Source organism: Crocodylus siamensis, chromosome 2 (genome assembly GCF_052110815.1).
Source record: "Crocodylus siamensis isolate JL-2025a chromosome 2, ASM5211081v1, whole genome shotgun sequence".
Classification (NCBI taxonomy): Eukaryota; Metazoa; Chordata; order Crocodylia; family Crocodylidae; genus Crocodylus; species Crocodylus siamensis.
In genome coordinates this window covers 263770383-263788841 of record NC_143396.1, presented here as the reverse complement: position 1 = coordinate 263788841, position 18459 = coordinate 263770383, and the positions used below count along the sequence as shown (strand labels likewise).

At 43.4% G+C, this 18459-nt stretch overlaps 1 protein-coding gene across 1 annotated transcript in view; it reads left to right on the top strand.

The window, feature by feature from the left end:
- The window catches only part of EML5 (EMAP like 5), a 230095-nt gene that overhangs the window by 137709 nt on the left and 73927 nt on the right, over positions 1–18459 (top strand). Inside the window, exons 19-26 of the mRNA XM_090033857.1 lie at positions 416–527; positions 4190–4317; positions 5550–5691; positions 7997–8149; positions 14552–14683; positions 16258–16346; positions 16950–17126; positions 17416–17617. Of these exons, the coding sequence (XP_089889983.1) occupies positions 416–527; positions 4190–4317; positions 5550–5691; positions 7997–8149; positions 14552–14683; positions 16258–16346; positions 16950–17126; positions 17416–17617 (1135 nt within the window). The remainder of the gene's footprint in view (positions 1–415; positions 528–4189; positions 4318–5549; positions 5692–7996; positions 8150–14551; positions 14684–16257; positions 16347–16949; positions 17127–17415; positions 17618–18459) is intronic.

Below are 18459 nucleotides of genomic sequence, written 5' to 3'. Positions count from 1 at the left end.
TATTCATTGATCATAATACAGTATGGGCATACATAAATATTTGAAGGGTGCAAATCTCAAGGGGAAAAATGTTACTACATGAGGCACTAATTGTCACTTGGAGTAAGTGGGAAGATTTAGGCTGAATATCAGGAAAAATATCCTGACAATGAATATATTAGGCAGTTAAGTCATTTTCCTAGCGTGGCAAATGCAGGCTTTATTGCTTACGACTTTTAAATTGAGAATGGGAAATGTATTGGAGAATACTACACTGCATTGGCAGGGAGAAGGACTGGGTAATTTAATAAGTGTTTTCCATCTCAACTTTTGAAGATTCTGTGAATTTACAACTACAGTATTGCATGTGGCAATATCATTGTAACACTGAGTAAAGACAATCTTTAAAAAATACTAACCTGTCTTTTTTTGGCAGGGATTTGTAACAGGAGGAAAAGATGGGGTAGTGGCTCTTTGGGATGATACCTTTGAACGCTGTCTCAAAACCTATGCCATCAAACGAGCTGCTTTGGCACCTGGCTCTAAAGGTGATTTGAGGAATTAGGTCATTTTATGGTACATCACCCTATACTCTGTGTTTAAGTCTGTGTTTTAAACACTTTTTTTAGTAAGTTGTTTCTATAGAATTGTCTTTCTTCACAATCGGAGGAGATTAGATTTTGTTGCGGTAAATATTACAAAAGGAAAATTTAAAATTTGGGGGAAAACTTGTGGGTCTAGTTGCATTTGTTTCTTTTTTTGACTGTAGCCTAGTGATAAAGATGTTCATGTAAGATGTAGGACATCTTGGTTCAGATTCCTGCTCTGAATTGGGCAGAGTGAATCTGATCTTGGATGAACTGAGTATTTGAACCTACTACTGAACGTCCTAACCAGTAAGCTACAGGGTGTTTTGTAGTGTTTTATTAGTCTTTTCTGCTAGAGCTGTTTCACTTTGTATAAAATACTTAAATATTCAGACAGAGTGAATGAGAGAATTAGTCTCTAACCCAGGAGTTAGGACACTCAGGTATATGTGGGACAACGGAGTTTTGGGCCCTGCTCCTGTGATGTTTAATCATTTATACAAATTGAAACACTATCAGTGGGAGAAATTCATAGACTCCAACATACCCTGTAGTATAGTAGCCAGAGCAGTCCCTGAGAGATGGGAGATACGGGTTAAAATCCCCTGAGAGAGAAGATTTTCCACAACCTGATTGAGAACTTTAGTGAATTATGGAATAAAGTATGGGCCTAGTGCAGGGAAGGTAGAGGATGGAGAGGAGGGGAAGAGGATTCTTTTCTGCTGGTTTTGTGAACAACTAGCCCTAGGTTTTTTTCAGGTGAAAACTACTCAATCAATTTGACCCAAATTTGCAAATAGTTTTATGATAGCAATGTCAGGTTAAAACAGGAGCAGGCAAGATACAGCCCACAGGCTGGATCCGGCCTGCCAGGCCATTCCGTCTGACCAGTGGAGCCACTAAAAATTTAGAAAATGTGCATTTATCTGCTCCTGGCTGCCTATCAAAGATGATAGGAGGTAGGGGCAATAGGACCCAGGGGAAGCCAGCAGCACTCACCAGCAAGGCCAACCTGGCCCCACTCCATCCCCAGCCCCCTCCTACCCTAGTCCCCTCAACCAGAAGTCTCTGCCTGCTGCATCTTTCATTGCTTCCCTGCACATCTGCTGCAGCACCACGTGGTGGCATCACCAGACTGTGGGAGCATGGGGCTGGAGTGGGAAGGTGTTCATAGGATGAGTCCCACATGTACCCACACACCCTCTTGCACTGCCATACATGCAGACCCCCTTTGCTCACCCCTGCCACCCCTCCCACACACACCCCACAAACCCCATAGCCATCCACACCCCACATATCCACACATGCACCTACATGCTCCCTCACCCCAGAGTCACACCCTCACATCCACACCCTCCCCCACACCCCACATATCCACACACTAACAGCCCCCTACCCTCCATAGTATACAAGTGTGAGCTGTTGTGCAATCACTACTATGTACACTATGCAAACGCATCTATATCAGGAAATCAAATTAATGAATGTTGTAGATGTTTGATTTTTAGAATAAAGTTTGGTATTTTTCTGGTTCTGAGATGGGAAAAACCCTTGTTGAAAGGAGTATTTCTGGGGGCAAGTGGAAAGACTTCTGGTGGCAAAGGTTGAAGATCAGGGGGCAGGGCTTCCAGTCACAAGAAAGTGTCTAGGGGGCAGGGCACCTATCAAGGAGTGTGACTCCCAATGTGACCCTCGGCAGCTTGCCAAAACTCAGTAAGCAGCCCTTCACATAAAATAATTGCCCGCCCCTGCCATAAAACGTAGTTATTTGATAAACAGTTATGAGCAAGTCTGATCATACAGCTAATATGTCAGTCTGGTCTGCTGTGTAGAAGAAAGAGACATAAAGAAGGTAGCAGAATATATTTTTTTCTGTCATTCTTTGGTTTGTTTTCATATGGGTTGCATAAGGCTATTTTTCTTTTTTTTCATCCTTCAGATTTTTCCTATTTTTTGCTACTGGCTGGATCTAATATATATATATATATATAGGTTTCCCTGTTTGGAGATTTATTTCTGTCTTTTCCCTTAAAATTTACATCTTCTGAGCATTAATATATATCATAGTGTAGAGCTCCCTCTGATGCTCTTCACTACGCTATGCCTAGCTCCTTGGCTACGGACAGACTTTACACACAAACCCTAGCCAAGGAGCTAGAGTCTGATCACTTAAACCGGTTTAAGCAATCAGAAACTGGTTTAAGCCTATAACAGAACAAATGTTCAGTGTACATAAACTAGTTTGAAAATGGCTGAAACCAGTTTGAGATAAACGTGGTTGAATGTAGACTTAACTGATTTGGGTCAAACCAGTTTATGCAATGTCTGTCCCAGATCCCTTGTTGGTTTAAATAAAACCAGACTCCCTCAGCATCCCAGCATGGTCTCTGGGCTGGGCAGGGCTCTCTGCTCCACAGCAGAGCTGGCCCCTCCTCTCTGCTCCCTGCCTGCAGCTCTGGCAGAGACTGCAGGCTGCTGCCTGGCTTCCCCCACACCACTCCCTGCTAAACAGGAATTGCCCCCTCTCCTCTGCCTTACACAGACACCTCTTAGCATGAGCTAGCAGGCCACATGCTGGCTACAATCTGTGCTGTTGCAGATGGGACAAAGGCCGAATCAACAGGTAGCTGGTAATGTCCCTCTGTTGTTTTTGTAATGAGGTGATAAACACTGAGTTAGTGTTAGGGGTGATAAACTCTGTGTTATCAATTCCCTGCTGGGCTGCTCAAAAGAGAAGAGGAACCCCTCCCTAATCAGACTGTCCTGACAGGGACTGGCCCTCAGCATTGTGCAAAGGAAGGGAGGGCTGCTGTAGTGCCCCCCGGCTTCTAGCCTGAGTCACTGCAGGCATGTGCCTGCATTTTTCCAGTCCAGGGGGGATGTCTGTACAGTTACAAATTTGTTTAGCTTAACCAGGGCAGACTAGCCTGCAAGAATTGAATCAGTTTAGGCTCAGGCTTTTTGAATGTCTGTCTCTAGCCCTTGTGATCACACCCAAGAAAGCACGTTTTGCATTTGAAAGTTTGTCTAACTTTATCCCATCTATACAGTTGGTCCAATAAAATGTATTACCCATAGAAATCATTGCCTTTTGCATAGTTTCTAGACTGTTGTGGCTACAACATCACTCTTATACCAACCATTATTGTTTAACCCTTTTTATAAATATACTCTGCTCTAAGGTGCTGTAGTTAAGTGTTGTATAGAAACCTGTTAGATACCAAATTATCTCAGCGTATAAAAATGTCATTCACTGAGGTTTGCAGGAAGCCTGTTAGTTAGCAAAGTTATTGCTCTCCTCAATTAAATTTAAGGAGGTTCTAATAAGTTTAAGACTCATTGATAGTTGTTTTATGTATCAGGTTTATTGGGGAAGGATAAGACACAAAAATGGGGAACCTGATTGTTTGGAGAACCTGTAATAACCATCAAAGAGGGCAATATTTTGAAATGGTCTACTGTGTTAAATCTACACAAGTAGGCCAGGTTTTACTAAAAGGACCAGTGTTGAGGTCTGTTTTATATTGGGTGTAATGTATGTATTTATAAAAAGATACTCTTAAAATAAGTTGCATATAGTTGTGGAATTAAAGTTTTTCCCTTTTAAAATTTTAATGTTTTAGGTCTCCTTTTAGAAGATAACCCCTCTATACGAGCCATATCATTAGGACATGGTCATATTTTAGTGGGCACAAAAAATGGTGAAATACTAGAGGTGGATAAAAGTGGACCAATAACTCTGCTGGTTCAGGTATATTTTAAATTGTAATTACACATTTCTTATTGTTTTAATTTCCTTCCTAGAATGTGGTAGTCTGAAAGAGTTTGTCACAAGTAGAAAAAAAACAAATAAAATTGACATGAGCTCATAAGCACTATACTTGTTAATGAAGCTTGCAGTAGGGGTGTATGAAGCAGGCAGTATTCAATTCAGATTCAGCCCGATTTGGGGGACAGTGATTCAATTTGCTGATTTGGATCGCTGTTCCAATTTGATTCAGCTGAATCTGAATCTGAAGATTCGATTCTGATTCAGAGAACCAGAGATTCGGCCATAGACATGGCTTTATATGTTTTTTTTCTACGTACCCTGAGGTACTAGGCACAGTTCATGGACACTGATATGGTGAGGCAGATGGAGCTTCCTACAGGAGTGCGGCTGGGGGGAGGACCCACACACACTCAACGGCAGAACCGGAAGTGGATCAGAAATACTTCCGGTCCATGGTCCACTTCTCAGTCCACCACTCAGCATGCAGGGGAGCCCCTGTGCCTCCCTGGCTCAGCGATCAGCCATGGGGGAACCCCAGGTGCCCCTCCAAACCCAGGAGGCACCTGTTGCTGAGCCAGGGGATGGGAGGTCCTCCACATGCTCACAGCAGACCCAGAAGTACTTCTGGTCCACGTCTGAGTCCACCATCAAGTGATTTGGGAACCACCCTGCACTCCCGTGGGACACTCCATCTGCCCCACCATCTCAGCATTCACGAGCCATGCCCGGTACTTCGAGGTACGTAGAAAAAAACATATAAAGCTGTGTCTATGGCCAAATTGTCAAATCTCTCCAAATTGATTTGGAGGATTCCTATTCAATTTGGAGAGATTAATGGGTCTCCTGATTTGATTCGGATTCAGAGATTTGGCCACTGAATCGGACCGAATCTCCTCCGAAGCGAATTAATGACTGAAGCCTTGCACAGCCCTAGCTTGCAGACTATTAGAAGGAAACAATATGTTCATCTATTCTGACATGCTGCAAAACAGGCCAATGCTCAGTTTCTCACTAGGGTCTTTTCCCAAATACTATTTAGTATAATTTAAAATTGCATTTTAATCAGCAGCTTTTTAACTTTTAGGATATTTTGTATTGATTACTATGTTAGATTGTTTTCTTTGGGAGCTTTTCTTTATTATACATAGGTTTATAACTTCCTTATGTATAGTTGTGCACAATAAAGTACTTGATTAATTTTGTTTTTACAGGGTCACATGGAGGGGGAAGTTTGGGGTCTAGCTACCCATCCTCATTTACCTATTTGTGCCACTGTAAGTGATGACAAAACCTTAAGAATATGGGATTTATCTCCAAGCCATTGCATGTTAGCTGTTCGCAAGTTGAAAAAGGGTAAGATGTTAGTATGAGAAGAGATTGTTACTTAATTTTAGCTTTTATTAGTATTCTATTAATTCTTTTTTCATACTTCATACAAGTTCATTGTTAAGGCATTAATGAGTTATAGAGCCCTAACCTACTTAAGATAATATATCTTTAAGAAGTATTTACATTTATAAATGGTTTTAGGATTATCTGCAGGTGTTAGCAATTAAAATTATCTAAATTTAATATAAAAAAACAAAGAACCAGTCTTAAATCTGTATCTTGCATCTAATATTACAGGCATTTTAAACTGGAAGATATTTCATATGTATATATACTGTGAAATAGGATGTTGTTGGAAGAAACCTCAAGATTAAGGGTGAATTACCGAGTTATTGTTATTTGAGCTAGTCCACAGGGTTACAATACTATTTTGTTCAATTTGGCGGGGGGAGGTGTTAAAATTGTGAAGATGACCTTCCAGAAAAAAATATGAAACCTGACAGAAAGTACATTAGCTATTTTAGCTCCATAGCTCTATAATTATTATTGGAGTTTACCAGGAAACTTTTCACCAACATATTTTTCACCAAAATATGCCAGTTGGTTGAAACTTCTTTTTTTTTGTAGAGGACATCAAGGTAATAAAAGTTGCCCTATGTGGTTTGTCCAGAACAGATTGTGCCAAACCAATCTAATTTCCTTCTTAGACAAGGTAGCTGCCTTCATAGTTAAGGGGAAGTAGTAGATAACTTTAGTGAGGGTCTTAGCACTGTACCACATTACTTTTTATAATCAAAACAGTCTAGATGATCACAATAAGTTGGATGCACAAGCAGTTGAAAAAAATACTCCAGTACCTACAAATGGATTGCTGTCAAACCCTGAAGACAGGAGGATGTTAATGGATCTAATTCTGTTTCATACTTGGATAAGGAACTAGAGAATACATGTATAAAATCTATAGGTGACAACAAGCTGAGTGAAGTTGTAAGCACTTGGGAGAACAGGATAGGATTCAAAATGATCTTGATAAATTGAAGAAATCAGCCAAAATTAACAGAATGAAATTTATTGAAGGCAAGTGCAAAGAATTTCAGTTAGAAAGGAGAAATCATGCACAGTATTCTATAGGAAGGAATCCAGGGAGTAATATTGGAAATAGACTGAATGTAAGTCACCATTGTGATGTTATAAAAACATCACAGCCTTTTTAGCACAAGTACTATATGCAAAACACAAGAACATTTTTACTTATGCTGATGAGGTCTGAGGTGGAATACATATTAAAGCAGACAAATTGGAGAAAGACAAGAGAATAAAGTGTTTGGAAAACATGTCCTAAGGAGGAAAGGTTGAAGAAAATAGGGTGGTTGTGAAACCTCCTTTGTTGGAGGTTTTAAAGAACAGGTTAGTCAAATGTCTGTTGGAGACTTCTGGATGTTAGTTAAGTTTTGGTTCTCTCCTGCTGTTTCTCTCATTTCTATCATTTTTTGATTCACGGCCATGGAAGAAAGCTGGTAGAGCCAGGTCTGAATGCTGATAATCGTGAGGGCCAGTCCGAGGCCCACCAGACAATCCTCCTTTTCCCTTCATTTTAAAGAAAAATTCATATGCTGAAATATGATCATAGAGCTAGCAAGAGAAAAGTACAAATAACCAAATGGGGATAAATAAAAACAAGAAACTGGTTGTGAATGTCTGAAGTTTATAAAACATGGTCTGAATTGCTGACAAAAGAAATTTTGGCATTTTTTTTGGTATTTTAGCAGAAAATAATGTGTCCACAGCTGATGCAGTTGGTGTTGGGAGAAAAGAGAAGTATTTTACTTACTGAATGTTATATAGCATGGAGAGATAAGGGAGAGGAAGGGATATGCCGTATTCTGGGTCTGAAATAGAGCACTTTTTAACAAGCAACAGCTACCTGGTACTAGAACAATGAGCAGTTTTAGGAATACATAAAAGAATAATTATTAAACTTTACTTTGATTAGTAATGAAAAATAAAGTGATATGGATAACATTAATAAATAAATGCAAATTAATTTAAAAAGTGAAAGTAGGGATTACACATCTTCTGATTTGAGTAACTGCACCTGTACTTTCATGGAAGTTAGCTATAGTATACTTTGGTATTCCGTTGCAAACCCTGACTGCCCCGCCCCCCCAACCCCCCCCCCCCCCTCCCAAAAAGCCCAAAATACTCTGAGATACTATGAGGCTTCTCTAGGATTATAAGAGCAAGTATTCATGACTTTTGTGAAGGTTACCGAGGAATGAAAGCTATTTCATGAAAGCTTAACAGAATAGTTCCTGTGTATTTTTTTCAGGGGGCAGATGTTGCTGCTTTTCTCCTGATGGGAAGGCTTTGGCTGTAGGTCTCAATGATGGAAGTTTCTTGATTGTGAACGCAGACACTTTGGAGGATCTAGTCTCTTTCCACCATAGGAAGGATGTTATTTCAGAAATTCGATTCTCTCCTGGTGAGTGATTTAATAAAGGCAATGATTGTCATATCATATCCAAGTTGATAAAAAAATTTTTGCATCTGAATACTTTTAGTAGGACGCACATCAGGATTGTTAGCGTTTTCACTGACTAGCATGCTATTTTTCCCATAATTTTATCATATAAACTGTTATAATACATTAATGATAGGTCACATTTGCAATATAAAACCTTGATAGTGTTCCTTTAATATATGCAACAGGAAATTTGGGGTAAAAAAAACCTAATCAAATTATAAAATAAATTATAAAACCCAAGTCTTTTTCAGATTATTTTGTGTCCTAATTTCTGAATCCCTTTCAAAAAGATTGAGGAAGTAAAATTTTGCACTTGTGTTTTACATTTAGCAAACAGGATTGATATATTTGTTTTTTCTTACGTTTCACCACCTTGTGTCTTCTAAGTACAGGATTATCAGAAGGGATTTGCTCCTATTTTAGGCTAAATATTAAAGAGATCAGTGTCAAGTTTGACTCATTGAAAACAATGGGAACTGCTAAGTATAGTGAACTTTACAAAGTCTTGCCTCTTCATTTAGGCTGAGGATATTATTGGGCAGTGGCTGTGTGACATTTTGTGCCTCAAGGTTTTCACTTAAACTTTGTCTGTAGCCAAAGAGAGTATTTTGGTTATTTTTATTATTGTGGCAGTGCAGCCCAGGCTGGGGCGGCCCCAGAGGGATTGGGGGTCAGCGCCCACCACCTGCATGGGGGCTGTGGTTTCCAGGTGGGTTGTTGCTGCAGTGTGATTCCCTGCCCCCTCCCTCTCCCAGCAGTAGCGATAGAGCAAACGTATTGTGGCATGTGGAGGTGAAGCACCAGCAACCCACTATTTGCTCACAGCAGGATTGGTACTCAGGGCAGGCTGCTGTGGACCATGGGTAGGGGCAGCAGCAGGGAGAAGCAATGGACCGCTGCAGCCTTGTCTGACCCAGTACTGCAGCCCAGGGGCGTAGGCAGCAACTGGTCCGCAGCAGCCCACCCTGAGAACCTGGCACCACTGTGAGCAGGCAGTGGGTGACTGGTGCCTCATCTCTCCCTGCTGTGATGGTTTGCTCTGCTGCTGGGAGAGGGAGGAGCGGACTGCCGCGAGCCATGGGGCCAGACCTAACCGGCTCATTGCTCATCCAGCCTTGCCTCGGGGCCCAGGAGTGCAGCCCAGTCTGCTGACCCCCACCCCATGGGGCCATCCTAGCCTGGGCCACACTGTTGCAGCAGGAGGCAGCAGTGAGTTGGGCCACATAACTGAGTGCATAGCCCCAGATGCACAAATGGAGCCTATCAGTACCCATGCTGACTCCACTGCAATGTAGGGATTAAACCCTCACTTCCCCTCAGGCTACTGGAGTCATGCCCTGCCCTTACTTCTGCCACCAGCCAGTGAGTGAGCAGGGGTGGAGGGCTGGGGACCTCTGACAGGGCTTGCTTCTCCCCCTCTCCCTCCAGGCAGACCTGCAGGCCAGAGTGGACATTTAAACCCCTCCCCAATCATAATCAGGCCTGCCCAGGCCTGTCTGTGCCCCTTCCCTCAGCTTAGTTTCCCTGTAACTGAGGACTTGCTCTAGTGCCCCACTGCTTCTGGCCTGAGCCACTGCAGGCATGTGCCTGCATTTTCCCAGTCAAAAGTGAATGTCTATTCACTTGCAGACTGATTCAGTCTACTCAGGTTAGACTAACCTGCAAAGGTTGAATCAATTCAGGCTCTGGGTCTTTGAATTTCTGTCTGTAGCCCTACAGTGTTGTATGCAGTTTTGGGGTTTGTATTTTAAAAAGGACGTGGACAAGTTAGAGAAGTTCCAGAGGCAGTTGAAAACAAGACATTTGACTTGCCTTCCAGACAAGGAAAGCAAGTCATATGAGGAAAGGTTGAAGGAAATAGGTATGTTCAGCTTATGGAAAGGTGCTTAAGAGGGGTTTGAATGTAGTTTTCTAATACTTGAAGGGCTGCAAAAAAAGAATAGGGGAAAACACATTTTCTCCCTTGCTGCAGAGAGCAGGACATGGACCAGTGGCTTGAAGTTGCAGCAAAGTAAGTTTAACAGTGGACTAGACTGTCTAGGAACTTGTTTGTTTTTTTTTCCAGCGTGGGAGGTATTCAAGAAAAGGCTGGACAGGCCTTGGTCAGAGATGATCTAGGCATAAGTATGCCTATGTTTTAATATGGGTATTTCCCATGCTTCTGGGATTTGTAGGTTAGTGCATGGGGAAGGGATGGAATTTTTCCCTTCCTGCTGCTACATGTCAAGATTTTTTAAAGCCTTCCTCAGAAACATTAGGTTTTGGCTGCAGCCAAGGCTAGGGATTTTGACTTGGGTGTGCCCGAGCTCCTTATGGGACCAAAGCCAGAGGCTTCTAGCTAGAGGGTCTTCCCACTCTGCTCAGGGTTAGTTTGATTTGTCATATTTGTGTTCAGGAAGGAATTTTTCATCATGATAAGATTGGTATGGATGATCAGTGTTTTAGCCTTTCTCTGTAGTGGTGTGGGGGCAGGGGAGGAGGGGCGTGGCCCTCTACTTGGAATCTCTTGAGTGTATTTTAACAAATTTTGCAGCAGCAAGATGCTGGCCCCTGTAGTCCCCCTGTTTTACCTGTGGCAAATTAGGGTGTTAAGTTTTGTGTTGTGTGTAACGGGGCCTACTGGGGCTGATCTCCACGTGGCCCGCCCACATGTTCTTGGGCTAACCGCCTGCCTTCTCTCCTGCCATGCCTTGGTTTTAATTGATTAATTAATAGATATAATTAAGCAGGAGGTTGCCTGTTTTCTGCCCTGCTGCTAGGCGGCGCTATCTGCGGCTCCATTCTTTCCCTACACCGCAGCCCAAGCCTTGCTGATGACATCATGGTGTTCTCATATGCGCCAGTCCCCCACGATGGGCACCAGAATTCTGCTGTAGGACCCCCACCTGAGTTCCTCCCTTCAGGCAGACTCTGCCACCATCATACTGGGCCATCTATCTCCCCACCACCAATTCCCCTTTGGATGTGGTCCCTTCACTGGGACCTTCAGCTCACACTAGCCCTGGCCTACCTCCAGGCCAGTTGGGACCCCTGGCTCTTCGACGTCCCTCTCGGTGGGTCTCCTTGCCCTTCTGACTCCCACCTGAGCCAGTCAGGGGAAGCTCTGGCAGGCCTTTATGTATGACCCATACTCTTATCCTGGGGTCCCCCTCCACAGACATGGGGAGCTAGGGTTACCTCATCATGACTGGTGCCTCAGGGTCTCGCAGGAAACTCTCACTCCCCCCCGGGCAGCAGGTACTACTACTGGTGTTATATTTGACCCAAACTCTGTCTCCCCACATTGGAGGACTTACTGGGGTCAAGACTCAGCTCTCTTTCTCTGGCTGAGCCCCCTTTCCCTTCACACGGCTCCACACGCTGCCCTCCTCACACTGGGGGCTTGAACCCCTGCAGGGCTTAGGCAGCCTTGGCCACACCTGGCCTCCAACTCTCCTCCTCGGGGTCTCAAACCCCCACAACTACCTCCGGTGTACGTGACCCACCCTAAGGTGAGGGCTAGGGGTTAAGGTGCCCCAACCCTTCTTTACTGCAAGAAGGCCAATGTGGTGCCGATCTTCAAGAAAGGGAGCAGAGTGGATCCGGCTAACTACAGGCCCATTAGCCTGACTTCTATCCTGGGGAAGATCTTAGAAAAGTTTATTAAGGAGGCCATCCTTGATGGACTGGCCCAGGCTAACATTCTAAGGGATAGCCAGCACGGGTTTGTTGCGGGTAGGTCTTGTTTGACCAATCTCATTTCCTTCTATGACCAGGTGACCTATCACCTGGACGAGGGAGAAGAGATTGATGTCATATATCTTGACTTCAAAAAAGCTTTTGATCTGGTATCCCATGATCACCTCTTGGCCAAACTGGCCAGTTGTGGCCTTGGCTCCACCACGATCTGCTGGCTGGGAAATTGGCTCCATGGTTGGACCCAGAGGGTTGTAATTGATGGCAGTCACTCATCGTGGTGCCCTGTGACCAGTGGGGTCCCTCAAGGCTCTGTCCTGGGACCCATACTGTTCAACATCTTCATTAACGATGTGGACATTGGAGTCAGGAGTGGACTGGCCAAGTTTGCCGATGACACCAAACTTTGGGGCAAAGCATCCACGCCAGAGGACAGGCGGGTGATCCAGGCTGACCTGGACATGCTCAGCAAATGGGCGGACGAGAACCTGATGTTGTTTAACACCAAAAAATGCAAGGTTCTCCACCTTGGGAGGAAAAACCTGCAGCACCCTTATAGGCTCGGCAGTGCTACGTTGGTTAGCACTACAGAAGAAAGAGACTTGGGGGTCATCATTGACCACAAGATGAACATGAGCCTGCAATGTGATGCTGCGGCTAATAAAGCCACCAAAACGCTGGCTTGCATCCATAGATGCTTCTCGAGCAAATCCCGGGACATCATTCTCCCCTTGTACTCGGCCTTGGTGAGGCTGCAGCTGGAGTACTGCGTCCATTTTTGGGCTCCACAATTCAAAAAGGATGTGGAGAAACTTGAGAGAGTCCAGAGGAGAGCCACGCACATGGTCAGAGGTCAGGAAAACAGATCTTACGATGACAGGCTGAGAGCCATGGGACTCTTTAGCCTGGAAAAGTGCAGGCTCAGGGGTGATCTTATAGCCACCTATAAGTTTATCAGGGGTGACCACCAGGATCTGGGGGAATGTTTGTTCACCAGAGCGCCCCAAGGGATGACGAGGTCAAACGGTCACAAACTCCTGCAAGACCGTTTCAGGCTGGACATAAGGAAGAATTTCTTTACTGTCCAAGCCCCCAAGGTCTGGAACAGTCTGCCAGCAGAGGTGGTTCAAGCACCTACATTGAACACCTTCAAGAGTAAATTGGATGCTTATTTTGCTGGGATCCTATGACCCCAGCTGACTTCCTGCCCTTTGGGCAGGGGGCTGGACCCGATGATCTCCCGAGGTCCCTTCCAGCCCTGATGTCTATGAAATCTATGAAACCTGCCTTTCACCGGGGTGATCACTGACCTGGCATTTCCTGGGGGCTGTCGCACCACTGAGAGCCCCACCAGGCCACCCACTCCTGGCAGGGTGTAGTTTCCAGTCATACCCAGGACCAGGAGCCTCCTACCATCCCCTACAGCTCCTCCCTTACCTCCAAATGAAACTCAGCAGCTCTCAGGCCAGGCAGTGTTGTTGCCTACCCTCCAGCAGCCAAACTACTTTGTATATATAGGCAGGCCTGAGCCTAAAATGGCTGCCTTCATTAGGTACCTGGAGGCTGCCAGTTCCAGGGCCTTAAAGTGGCAGACACACATAGTGCCCTGCCACATTGTGCTTAGGTTGACTGTGTAGTTTTGCTAGATTAGACAGTGGATTTGTCTTGGGTTCTTTGGATAGGGATGATCCTGCCTCAGACAGGGTGTTGGACTAACTGACCTCTAGTGGTCCCTTCTAGCCCTACTTCTCTCTGATTCACCCTGATTCTAATACTTTAGCATTAGCTTTCTCAAAGGGTTTAGCAGTTACAGTTGAGATCAGGTAATTCCAAAGAAGTTTCCATTTAGGAGCTTAACTATATAGCTCAAGTTATATTGGTCTCAATAAAGAAGGTAAAGCTTGTATAAAATATCAAATGAATAGTGTACTTCTGCTACTTGAGTTGTAATTTTATGCATACCAGCTTCTGCAGGCAAGAATTATTTGGATTGTCAGGTCATTTTTATAGACCCTGATTGTCTATACCACTGGTGCTCAACCTTTTGGCTTTGCGGGCCAGATGAGAGGCGTGGGGCCCATCATCAGTAGGCCAGATCAGGTCCTAGGGCCTGGCATACCCCTTTCCTGCCCTGCATGCTGGGATTAGACCCTAGGCTCCCAGCACTGCTCCTTCTCACCCTTCACCCCCTGGGATTGGATCCCAGTGGCCTGGCATCACCCACTCCTGCCCCTTGCATACCAGGATTCAGTCAGTGGGGGTTGGGGAGGGCTGGCACTGCCCTCTCCTGTCCCCCATGCAGTGGAATTGGGTCCTGGGGCCTGGCACTGCTCCCACCCAGCCCTGCGGGCTGAAATCAGGGACCAAATCCAGTGTGCAGGGCTCAGGGCTCCCCATGGGCCCATTTGGCAGCAGGGGAGCAGTACCACTGCTTGCCTACTGCCAAATTTGCAGACCCGTGCAGAGCCCTATGGACTGGAGGACATGGCACCATGGACCACATCTGGTTATTCTGTGATATTGATATATCAGAAGCAGCTCATAGATCACTGATCTAACTTAACAGAGAGTTGAAAATTTAACTTAACTGAGATCGAAGAAGTCAAAGGATAATTGCTTATCCACTAATGCACAGAAGAGTGATTTTCTTTTTAAATGTCTTACATTTCTACTAATGCATTTAAGGAGCTGGAAAATACTTAGCTGTGGCATCATGTGACAACTTTGTAGACATCTACAATGTAATGAGCAGTAAGCGAGTAGGAATCTGCAAGGGAGCAACCAGTTACATAACACACATGGACTGGGACATAAGAGGTAAGTTATAAAAATGTATCTAAATAATGACTACAAGGTTAATTACAGGTTAAATTTTGAAAAATGTCAAAATACCATTTTCAAAATTTACTTATACACTTAGAAGTTTGATCCACAAAAGGTTAGGTACCTACTTTACGTGTCTCATTCCAAAATGTAAATCCTTTAAAGCCCTACTCAGCTGCCACCTAATCCTTAATGTGAAAATTTCCTAGATGACCAAGTTTTTGCCACTAAAATTCCCTAAGCACCTAAATGTCTGGTAGCACATACATAGAAAATGGCTCAAGTCCTCAGTGTCAAGGAGCTGGGCCCTTAGTTTGTACATAAGCCCGAAGACTATGGCCTCACCTTTCTCACCTATTGCCTTATTCAATAGGCGTATGTAATACATACCTAACTACATGTGAAACTTAAACAGAGGAGAGAGAGAAAAAGAAGGGAAGAGTGACCATCTAGCCTGATGGTTAGGCCGCTTATTTGGTGAAGTGAGAAAGACCTGTATCTAGTTCCTGCTCCATTGAATATTTAATACATACTGTATATAAGTGAAGAAACTTCAGCTGAAGATATTGAGAAGGATCCACTGCAGAACGCCCTACAGCCTGGTAATTAGGGCATTCTCCTTGTAGGTGGGAGATATGGGTTCATATCACCTGAGGCAAAATAGTGCATTTAGGCACCTAAGTCCCAGACTAGCAGAGCTCCTGAAGAATATCCTTACATCCCACATCCCTGGTGGGTGTTGTAATCACTATGCTATTCAGAGAAAAGCTGCTTGACCATTACTTTCTTCTCCTTGCTGTGTTGTGTGGGAAAGGGCTGACTCAGGGCTAAGTATCCCAAGTGGAGGAATGTGGGGGAGAAGGGAAGGGTGCACATGGGTGGGTTATTCCCACCCCTCTCCTTGCCTTTGTCTACTGCCAAAACTTAGTGGCTCTCAGCTCAGTATGCTAGCTTTTGTAGATTCTGTTTTTAGGTGTTTAACTCTCCCCTTGCATTGTTTTGGGGGCTGACACCTAACTCAGGACTGTCCTTTGTAGCCAAAGCTTCATGGGGAGTCAGGGAGTAGTCTTCTTTGTTCTTCTAAACATGTAGATTTTGTTTAATTTAATCCAGCATACCTAAAGTGTAAATTTCTGATGCCATTCTCTTAGTTTAGTGAGATGCTGATATAGCTAGTGAATACACATGTATTCAGTTACATGTAACTGAACAACTACCAGCAGTTTAGCTACCGAAAACAGTTCAAATTTTCAAGAGAAGAATTCTGTCTAGATTCTCATACACCTTGCATACAAATACATATCTATTTACTACCTATTAAACTATGTACTGTTGCATCTCGCATCCAAGAAAACAGATTTTTTCATATTCTCACACTCAAAAGGAAAACTGGCTTTCCTGCAGGGGCCTTAAATAGTAAATGCATGGTTAATTTCCAAATGCATTTTTAAATTAAATCAATTAAATACATCTGTGGAAAATCCTAAACAGGAATGTTCTGAATGGACATTTTTTTCAGTTGGAGTGTTTTAATCCAACAAATCAATGTATGTTTTTATGTTTTACAGGGAAACTTCTACAAGTTAACACTGGTGCTAAAGAACAATTATTTTTTGAAGCTCCTCGTGGGAAGAGGCAGACAATTCCCAGTTTGGAGGTAGGGAAATCACAAGGCCTCTTAATGCAGTTGCAAACCTCATAGGGGGGTAAAGTAGTATAAACTACATCAGTAGACTAAATGCCACAGTTCTTAAGTGGCTCCAGGAGAAAACTTCCTTTAGGCTATTTGCTGTCTTTTTCCTTTAATTCAACAGAAATTAGTTACGTACTGCCAAAATAATCTTTATCAGAAGAAAGAATCATGTAAAGCAGTGGCTGGCAGTCTTTTCAAGCTAGGGGCTGGAGCGACCCTATTTGTTTGAAGGGCAGGTGGGCAATAGGACTCAGTCGCCACAGCTACTTTGTCACGTGACAACATAAGAGAAGTTCCCACAATTGGTGCTTTTCCCCACACAAACATGGGAAAGTGACTGCTACCAAAGCCCTCCCTTGCCAAATGCCTCTGAAGCCTCTATCAGAAAGGCATTTTCTAGCACAGTGGGAACTTCTAAAATTATAATAAGCAAGGATAATAAAATATTAAAATGTTATTTCTTAAACACTATATTTTAATGTGTAAGGATTTTCTTTGTTGAGATCGTATTGATGAATAATTGCCTAGGGATAAGTATACTCTATCTCAAACAGGTTATTTTTGTAGGTAGAAAAGATTGGCTGGGCATCATGGACAAGTGTTCTGGGATCTTGCTGTGAAGGAATCTGGCCAATTATTGGAGAAGTCACGGATGTAACTGCTTCGTGCCTCACTAGTGATAATAAGGTGTTAGCCACAGGCGATGATTTTGGGTTTGTGAAGCTGTTTCGATACCCTGCTAAAGTAAGTTGTTTTCTTAATCGTAGTATTAGAAAACTGGTTGATAAAATTACTTATACCAAAGTTTAAAAATTCATTGCTCCACAAATCTGGTAATATTTCTTTTAAACATTTTGTAACCATGCTTAGAGAGTGAAATAAAGATGATTTTATCATTTACAATGCATTGTTGAATATATTTGTCATTGCACATTTCTTCATCCCAACATGCTCCATCACACAAGTGATGCCAGCAGCATGTAGAAAATCTAACTAAATTATTGTCTTTTGGGGATTTTTTTTTCCTATTTAGGGAAAGTTTGGAAAATTTAAAAGGTATGTGGCACACAGTACACATGTAACAAATGTTCGTTGGACTCATGATGACAGTTTGTTAGTCACTGTTGGAGGGGCAGACACCTCTCTAATGCTGTGGACCTATGAGATGGAGGGACATCGAGACAGCAGACAGTGTGATAGTGAAGAGTCTGATCTAGATTCTGAAGAAGATGGAGGTCAGTAATATTTTTAAGATGTTGGTTTAATAAAGGAATTTTGGATTCTTTAGGGAAATTGTCCATTTAGAAATACTAAAACTGACATAGCTATTTTTACACAAATGCTTCAAAATGTTTTATAAACACTGCTTAAAGCTTGTAACACCCTCTGTGAGAGAGGTGGTCTATGTATTCATCAGTCCCTTATTGTAAGTTTCTGAAATTTATAGTACTATCAACATTTAGTTCTTTTCATAGTACTAAAATAGCTCCCTGCCGTATTTAATGGGTGCATTTCAAAAGGCTCCTTGCCATCTTGTAGACCTAGAGGTTCATAAGTCAGGGTACTCAAGTATTTTCCAAAGTGGTACAGTATTCTGCCTGTGCTTCCAGATGAGGGTTGCCTGTCTGTTCTGGTATTAATCATAGTTCTCAAATACTTTTAAACTATCTCTTCCAAGTTTGACTTTTTAATCTTTAAACATTACTGATAGTTCTGCATAGTGATTTAACTTTAGTAATCAGTGAGCATGTCTGTATGACGCTTTGGGCTGTGCGAAGGTTTGGGTGCTGATTCAATTTGGAGGAGATTCAGACCAGTTCGGTGGCCGAATCTCTGAATCTGAATTGACTCTGGAGACCAATGAAAAGGTCCGAATCAATTTGAAGCTCCTAAATCTATTTGGAAAAGATTTGGAGAGCTTCAGAGATTCGGGCAGTCGCCATTCACTGCCACAGGGAGCTGGACCCAGACTCCGTGCTGGTAAGTAGCGGGAGGGTGATGAAAGAAGGGACAGGAGACCATGGGGGGACCCCCGCCAGGCCCTGTCCCCTGCCTGCTCCCTCAGCCCCCTGATCAC